Source organism: Plecotus auritus, assembly GCF_963455305.1.
Source record: "Plecotus auritus genome assembly, chromosome: X".
NCBI lineage: Eukaryota > Metazoa > Chordata > Mammalia > Chiroptera > Vespertilionidae > Plecotus > Plecotus auritus.
This window is the reverse complement of record NC_137784.1, coordinates 139,016,345-139,025,319: the sequence shown is the minus strand read 5'-3', so window position 1 is coordinate 139,025,319 and position 8,975 is coordinate 139,016,345. Positions and strand designations below refer to the sequence as shown.

General features: G+C 46.6%; 1 protein-coding gene across 2 annotated transcripts; it reads left to right on the top strand.

Moving 5' to 3' along the window:
- Positions 1-3,336: 3,336 nt before the first annotated feature.
- On the top strand, positions 3,337-6,947 carry RBM3 (RNA binding motif protein 3). 2 transcript variants are annotated; one of them, XM_080653682.1, is made up of 7 exons: positions 3,337-3,654; positions 4,265-4,384; positions 4,606-4,712; positions 5,359-5,455; positions 5,554-5,647; positions 6,091-6,177; positions 6,344-6,947. In XM_080653682.1, exons 2-6 carry the CDS (start codon positions 4,282-4,284, stop codon positions 6,149-6,151), a joined length of 462 nt encoding a protein of 153 aa, XP_080509808.1. In that variant the 5' UTR covers positions 3,337-3,654; positions 4,265-4,281; the 3' UTR covers positions 6,152-6,177; positions 6,344-6,947. The 2 variants fall into 2 exon arrangements, with proteins under 2 accessions (XP_080509808.1, XP_080509809.1); XM_080653683.1 differs by having other exon boundaries at positions 3,545-3,654; positions 6,094-6,177.
- The last annotated feature ends 2,028 nt before the right edge of the window (positions 6,948-8,975 follow it).

The following is an 8,975-nucleotide window of genomic DNA, read 5'->3' as shown; positions in this document are numbered from 1 at the left end:
ATAAAAAAGATAAAACAAGAACAAGAGATATAAAAGACCCCCAAAATACTATGAGAATGATAGTAGAAAAAAAAGGAACAGAAAAACACTGTAAATAGAAAATATGAAATGAGATGTCAGAAGTTTTAAATAGTAAGTACAAAAGTAGAACACAAGAGACCCCTCATTGGATTTTTTAAAAAGGTCCAGCAGTGTACACACACATAAAAAGATGTAGAAATGTTGGAAAGGAAAGGATGAAGAAAGGTTATAGGAAGGGATTCATAATTGGACTAAGTGACGGGCCTCTGAAAATCAACAAGAGAACTATGGGAATGTGGGAAATGTCCTAATAGGAAAATAGATATGAATAAGCAATTTACATGAGGAAACCCAAAATCAAACAAGCGTGTGAAAAGTACTCAAAATCATTATCTCTTTTTTGTTGTTAATCTTCACCTGAAGATATTTTTCCATTTATTTTTAGAGAGAGTGGAAGGAAGGGGGAGAGACAGAAAAACATCGATGTGAGAAAGACACATCAATTGGTTGCCTCCCACAGACACCCCACCAGAGCCAATGATGGAACCTGCAACCGAGATCCATGCCCTTGACTGGAATCAAACCCGGGACCCTTCAGTCCTTGGGCCGACACTCTATCCACCGAGCCAAACCAGCTAGGGCTCAAAATCATTATCAATCACTTTAAAATACAAGTAAAAAAAAACTAATGAGTAGAGCACCTTTCTATTTACTAGATGGGATGCTGCCCAATTCATGAATCGTTCAATAAAGCCAATTAGATTTTTAAGGTAAAAACTAATAAAATAGCCGAAACCAGTTTGGCTCAGTGGGTAGAGCGTCGGCCTGCGGACTGAAGGGTCCCAGGTTCGATTCTGGTCAAGGGCACGTACCTTGGTTGTGGGCACATCCCCAGTAGGAGGTGTGCAGGAGGCAGCTGATAGATGTTTCTCATCGATGTTTCTAACTCTCTATCCCTCTCCCTTCCTCTCTGTAAAATATCAATAAAATATATTAAAAAAAAAAACTAATAAAATATGCCTGTACTTGTTAGACTAGAAAATTTTAGTAAGCTGGATAATGCTAAGTGTTGATGGAGACAGGGGAATGTAGGGCCCATCATACTTTGCTCCACCTATTCCAGATCACAATCTGGCACTGCTTACAGAAATTATGTACATCCCTATGGCCCAGCTACTTTCTGAGTATACATCCTAAAGAAATTTTCACACTGGCCCATAGGGAGCATTTACAAGGCATCATTTATTGAAATGGGGTATTGGAGGCAGCCCAGTGTACCTCATTAGGAGCACCTAGGGGTAAAATGATGCAGTGGATGTACACATTGGGGTTTATTGGAACCATTAGAAGCAACAGATAGATTATCTGCACCCATAACAACACACATGAATCCTATATAATAAAACCCTAGCCCTAACCAGTTTGGCTCAGTGGATAGAGCGTCAGCCTGCGGAGTCAAGAGTCCCAGGTTCGATTCCGGTCGAGGGCATGTACCTTGGTTGCAGGCACATCCCCAGTAGGGGGTGTGCAGGAGGCAGCTGATGGATGTTTCTCTCTCTCTCATCGATGTTTCTAACTCTCTGTCCCTCTCCCTTCCTCTCTGTAAAAAATCAATAAAATATAAAAAAAAACCTAATATGCAAATCAACTGAACGGTGGAAAGACTGGTCACTATGAACTGACCACCAGAGGGCAGATGCTCAACATAGGAGCTGTCCCCTGGTGGTCAGAGCGCTCCCACAGGAGCCTCCACTGCAGCACTAAGGAGCAGCAAGCAGGTTGGTGGTAAGGAGCAAGGGGTCCCAGGCTGTGAGAGGGCACAGGCCGGGCTGAGGGACCCCACTCCCACCCCCAGTGCATGAATTTCGTGCACCGGGCCTCTAGTCTTAACATAATGCCGGTTGGGTGGGGGTGGGGGCGAGAACACACAGAATGACACTACCACTTACTTTAATTAAAAGCATAGGTAAAATGTAGATTTTACATGTAATCACGCAAAAAGATATACATTGAACCCAATAAAATGGTAAACTGTGGGAAGAAGAGAAAGACTGTTGGGTGCAGGAATAAAAGAGAATTAATGAAATTAGGGGCTTTGCATGAAACAACGAGGATGCGTAATGAACTGTGGCATATGACCAGAGATCAGACACTTTGAAGGGCAAACAAGTACCTCTTTTTTTAGCATGGGGCTCAGATTCTCTGAGGTCTATCTAATACCAGTATGAATGTGGACAGTGTGAAAACTGTTCACATAAAACCTGGGCATAGGAGGTCTGAATATGGCAAAAGTCAGACAAGTTCATTTTGTAGATGCATATGATACTGTACTCTGAAAGTTAACAAATCTAGACTGTGTTTGAGGGGCTGACCCTTAGAAAGTAGATTTCCATTATATGGATGAGAAATTTAGTCTTTGAGGGAAACGAACCCATTTCTTCTTGGATGGGGATCGCAGAAATTGAGTCTGTCACATCCATTCATTGCAAAGGTAGTTCAGACACTGAAGGCTTCACAAGACCAAATTGTGGGTAATGGGTCAGACACTTTGCTTTGCATAAGTCCACTGTGTATTGTCAAAGTCCTTTCTGTGGATCAAGGGCTCAGCAACCCTGAGTGACAGCAAAAATTGTTGTGTGGACTGGGATTTACTTCCTCTGGAGATTGGAGCATACTGTGTGTTTTTTTTAAGAAGGACCCTCAGGCAGTCTATTGGGGGGCGGGGGAGATCCAGAATGGCTTCAGGAGGCTGTCAGATAAAGATGAGGGCTGAAGTCAGAAATGAGAAGGAATGCCTAGCCGGTGTGGCTCAGTGATAGAGCGTCGACCTGTGAACCAGGAGGCCACGGTTCGATTGTCAGTCAGGGCACACACCTGGGTTGCGGGCTGGATCCCCAGTGGGGCGTGCAGAAGGCAGCAGATCAATGATTCTCATCATTGATGTGTCTCTCTCCCTCTCCGTTCCTCTCTGAAATCAATAAAAAATATTTTTAAAAAAAGAAATGAGAAGGAATGATGCCAGGAAAAAGGGTCCCGTGACAGGCGGGACAGAGAAGAAAACCTAGAGGTCAGGATCAGACACTGAGAAAATGTACGATTTGATGTAAAGCGTGATGACATCAGAGAAACTGGAGGATTAGCATCAGGCCCTGGAGGGATAATAAGGTTAGAGGACTAGAAAGTGAGTGGAGGTTATGCTAGTGGCTGCCAGGTACGTCGTCGGGGACCTAGAAAAAGACTTAATATAGGTGAGAAAATCGTGGGAACCAATGGGGAAATGACGTCAAGGAAGTAAGGGCAGGGAAGGAAAGGGATGTGAGAGCCAAAAAGGTTCGTGCGCAAAAGAGACGAAAATGGCTGGGGCCAATGGAGGTATACTTACGTCATAGTGCCCCGACCACACAAACCTCCGCCTCCGTTCCCGGAAGCATGCAGAGAACTTGGCTTCCTTTGCTCGGCAGACCACTCCTCCCACCGCCCTCGCTGGCCTCAGCCAATGAGGGCGTGTGGGGCGACGTTCAGTGACGTAAGCGCTACGTACGCTTTATTAAGCGTCTTCCCGCGCGATCTCCTCCTCAGTCGCTCTGCTCTTTGGCGGTAACTGTCCTTACGGCCCTTTTGCTGAACTTCTAGGTAAGTGGTGTCTGACTTAACGGAGCGGCCTCTCCTCGCCTCACTGGTGTGCGCCGCGCCGACCTAGAGCCAGGCGTGCAAGTGGGAAGAGTAGCGGCTTCGGACACGTAGGCTCGGGCTTCTTCGAGGCGGGCGGGTCCCGTGCTTCGAGGTTAAACTTTGTTGGCTTGGTGGGATGCTGGCGCACTGTATCCTGGCACGAGGAGTGGCCGGAGGGGCTAGCGGAGTGACTTGGGCTGAGGTTAGTCTCGGGAGTGACCACGCGGCGGCCGAGAACTGCGGGGGAGGGGGGGGGGTGCTTTTTTCCCACGTGACCGCCGCCATCTTGTTCTGTGGGCGCACAGTGAACGCATGGACGTTCTGGGCCTGCGCTGTGGCACAAAATGACGGGCGTGGCGGTGGGGATGTTGTGGGCATGCGCAAAGGCGGCCCCCAAATGGCTGCCCCGCCGTTTTCCGTCTTTTCGGTCTGCCTTCTTGGTTTCTCCTTGGCTACACCTTATTTTGTTGTTCCTGTCTGTGTTCTGTTCTCAACATTTTTTTCTCTACGTCCTTTTTCCTCCAACCTTTCTCCCACTTGCACCCCACGCTCTTCCGTGTTCTCCCCACAGGACTCGAATTCATTGCCATGTCCTCTGAAGAAGGGAAGCTCTTCGTTGGAGGGCTCAACTTCAACACCGACGAGCAGGCTCTGGAAGATCATTTCAGCAGCTTCGGGCCAATTTCTGAGGGTGAGCGGTGGGCCAGACCCACAAGGGGGTGGACAGTTACCAGAAATCTGGGACCCTTGGTTTCAGCAAACATTGAGAGCGAGACCAGGGCTCCAGGCCTTCTTGTGCTACTTTTCCTTGCCGGGTTCTTAGGACTAAGGAGGTAGTTCAGGCTTTGGAGAACCTGATAACTTTCAATTGAAGATTGGTCACTTTTTGCTTCCTCATCTCCTCTTTCCCAGTGGTCGTTGTCAAGGACCGGGAGACTCAGCGATCCCGGGGTTTTGGCTTCATTACCTTCACCAATCCAGAGCATGCTTCAGATGCCATGAGAGCCATGAACGGAGAGGTGAGGCCTTTTACCTGCATTAGGGGTCCTGCCCCCGTCTCTACCACTTCCACCATTCTTTCTGTTTTTCCCTCTGTGTCTGCTAGGGGCAGCGCGGCCACCAAACCCCACAGTGCCCACTCACAGGAGCGTGACTGCCTTCTGTTCTAGGGGGTGGAGGGCAGCGGCAGACAGAGCCGGGCTGCCTGGGAGGCGACGACTGGTCCTGCATGAGGCCGAGAAGCCACCTGTGGATGGTTGACCTGCCCTGGGCTTAGGTAGTAGAGTCTGCAGATCTGCGGGCCTGGCCCGGAGAGGACCTCGTGAGTCTTCCGGGATGGACTCTGAAGCCTCAAACCAAGAGAGGTGTCTATCTAGCCCTAATAGTTGGGCAGCTTAGAGGAGTGGGGAGGAGAACTCACCTGAGTTCAGTCAAGATGTAAGTAGTAGCAGGGGAGCACGGTGGATTCAGGTCCTTTTGTGTGGGGTTCTACAGCTCCTGATAAGGCCATTCTGGTCAGAGGAGCTTGTTATGGAACATAGCACCCAAAACTTGGTGCTCAGCAGGAGTTTCTGGGCTCTTTTGCCCACCTGCCCTGCCCACTCTTGACTCGCCACTTCCCTGTGTGACCACCAACTTATCCTCTTTATGTCTCCTCGCACCTAGTCTCTGGATGGTCGCCAGATCCGTGTGGACCATGCTGGCAAGTCGGCCCGGGGCAGAGGTGGTGGCTTTGGAGGGCGCGGTCGCAGCTACTCTAGAGGTAATGACAATGGTAAATTTGGTTATGCGGTGTGGGGAAGAGCCACCTGTTAGTGGCCTCTGTCTGGGACAATTGAAGTATTTTTTTGTCTACTGTAGGTGGTGGAGACCAGGGTTATGGGAGTGGCAGGTATGACAGTCGGCCTGGAGGATATGGCTATGGATATGGAAGATCCAGAGACTATGGTGGCAGGTGGGTAGCCAAGGGGTTGGGGTGCTCGGGTGGTGCTGCCTTTCTCTCCTTAAGAGCTGGGCTGCCTGGGTATGTATACCTATCTCACCTTGGTGTTAACTAGTGTTTGTTTCACAAACCATAATGAAACTGTAAAACAAATATGAGGGATATTTTGAGTTATGTGTAATGCGCTAATAAATTATAATTGCAGTATATGATAGGTAACATGTATGTTTTGTGCTGTGGTTAATTTTGTCCATTGCATTAATGTTTGATATGATTCAATGTGTTGTGTGAGTTATATACCGTATAATTGTGACTTCTATATGATGTTCACATGCTTTAACATACCCTGTTTTGCACATTAACATAAGATGTGATGGAATATGTAAAAAAAATAGAGTTTCTATATTATCTGGGGGTGTCTGATACATTTCCTGTAACACTGTGTTTTTTCCCAGAAGCCAGGGTGGTTATGACCGCTACTCAGGAGGAAATTACAGAGACAATTATGACAACTGAGATGAGGCATGCCACACCTAATGTAGGTGAGACTTGTATGGGAAAACCTGTCTCCCCTGTAATCTGCTGGCCATGGAGATGAGGGGGTGTCCTTGTTGTGAAGCCCTCTGTATCTTTATCAACCCCAGAAGGTAAGCATGTCAGCCTATTTCTTCCTAAAATCACAGTTCTTCCCCTTCTTACTGTTCTCAGATACACAAACACAAGGAATAAAACTTCTGATCCAGGATCGTCCTTCCAAATGGCTGTATTTATAAAGAGTTTTGGAGCTGCACTGAAACATCTGTTTTAGTATGTCAACTTCTATTTTTGAATTGAGCTCCCAAGGTAGCTTGCTAAAGACCTTTTAGAAAGCTCCATGTGTTTTTATTTTTTCCTCTCCCATTTAAAGACAAATTCTGGAACATTTATAGAGTCTGGAATTTTTCCTTTTACCCATTTTTTTTTTAAGTTTGGGCTCTCAGGAGTGGTCTTGGCCAAAAAATGTTTGGCCAGACTGTTTTCCCCCCACCCAGAAATAATGTGCATCTAAGAGACGTTTTTTAAAACTTGTATACAGTGTTTATCATGGTTAAAAAGCAATTTCCAAATATAATTGCAATAAATCAAGAACCTGATTACTTGGAGTTTTTTTTTTTTTAACTGAAGATCACTGCCCTGATTATATAGAAGTTTCTTAAAATAATTATGAATGTCATTTTTTTAATACTGGAAGAAAAATATTCTGTTGTGTTTCATGTAGTGTTTAGGATGTCTTTCATGGAGCTGATTAAAAAAATGATACCTAAAGAATTGATATTGCTGCTGCTTTTTCCTTACTCCAGCTTGTAATTTAAAAATAAAGATTGGGACAGGAGACTTTGAATAAAGAATTTACGGGGGTGAGCAGGGACTGCCCAAAGGGCAAATACCTCTAGCGTTTGGGGCTGGTTTGGGGGGGGTGTGTATATATAAGCACACCTCAGATACATGAGAAAAAGAATACTAAACTCACTTTAGTGTGAGGGTCCCAGGAGAATCCTGGTGTAAGAACAGAATTCTAAGCTCAAACTGGATTCTGCTGCTTCCCAGCTATTTGACTTTGAGGGTCATTTAACCTGTGTGCCTCAGCCCCCTGGGCATTTTACCTTTTCTGTTGAAGGTAAAGTACATTTAATAGACACATACAGCCATTGACAACCATTGGCCAACCCTTCAGTCACAGATTCAGTGCTAAGGTGGTGGCAATGGCTTGGTCCAGTTTTGTACCTTGGACTAGTCTGGAGTTCCTGGACAACCTGAACTGCTGCCTTATTCCTTCATTCCAGACATGACTGTCATGGACTGATCATGTCCCCTCAAAATACATAACATTGCAATCCTCCCCAATATGATAGTATTAGAAAGTGAGGCCTTTCTAATGAGGGTGAGACCTTCATGATATTAGAAATAGTTTGCCTCCCTGCTCAGCTCTGCCATGTGAGGATACAAGAAGGCATTTATTGATTTCAGAGGGAGAAAGAAACATCAGTGATGAGAATCATGGATTGGCTGCCTCCTACATGCCCCCAACTGAGGATCAAGCCTGCAACCCAGGCATGTGCCCTTGACCCTTCAGTCCACAGTATGACGCTCTATCCACTGAGCCAAACCAGCTAGGGCTACAAGAAGGCATTCTGAAAGGGCCCCACCATAGCTGAACCATGCTGGTACCCTGATCTTGAGTTTCCAACGTCCAGAATTGAGAAATTTCAATTTTAAGCCACCCAGTGTATGGTACTGTTAAAGCAGCCCAAACCAACAGCATGGGTCCCTATATTGGGAGTGTCAGTATTGGCAGCCTGCTTCCCAGGCCTGGACCCTTCTTCCTCCCATAAAGGTGGTCCTACCTAGCCCCCTGAGCAAGGCCTGGGTAAAGGCATTGTCCTACCCGCACTGTTTGGTTACTTGGTCTGAGTAGGCATTCTGTGCTGGACCTGCAAGGAGCTAAGGTACTGGACCATTATTACAGCCTTGAGGAGTGAGGAGGGGGTTCCCTGCACCTCCGGGAGTAACGTGTCCTCGCCCTCAGTGCAGCCTGAGAATCCCATCAACTGGAAGTTCTGCAACAGAATGATCCCCTAAAATTACATCAATAAATAGCCTCCTAGACCTGAATGACAACTTGATCAACTTGCTCTTCTCTCCTGGTTTCGGAAGGGCCTAGAGAACTCACAGCTGGTTTTCTCTGGCACTAAAATTGCTAATCAATAAAATTTCCAGACAGAAGTGCCAATTATTCCTCCACATCAGTTTTAGCATCTCACTGACATGCATGTTTCCCAAGAACCCACCAAAACCAGAAATTCCCAAACATTTCAAGGTCCCTTGAGAACCTGTGTCCCAAGGCCTATGAAGAGCTATCTTACAACTACCCCATGACCATCCCCCACCACTGCAAGGTCCCGCATAAATCCTAAGCCCTGCCCCTCCTACCCCCTATGAACTGAATCCCTTCAGACCTTGCTTCCTAGCTTAATTTCTTTGCCTCAGGTTCAACGTGTGTAAAATGCAGATAGTGCCCCACCTGATGGAGTTAGGGTCCCTGATACTGCCCCCATTCTAGATGTAGAGGTGTAGAAAACTTCCAAATAGCCTTCCAATTTTTTTAAATCTATTTTGGTGGTTTCCGAGAGGGAGAAACATCAATGATGAAAGGGACTCATTGATCGGCTACCTCCTTCACGCCCCCTACTGGGGATCAAGCCCACAACCTGGCATGTGCCCTTGCCTGGAATCAAACCTGGGACCCTTCAGTCTACAGGCCAATGCTCGTCACTGAACCAAACCAGCTAGGGCCCGAATA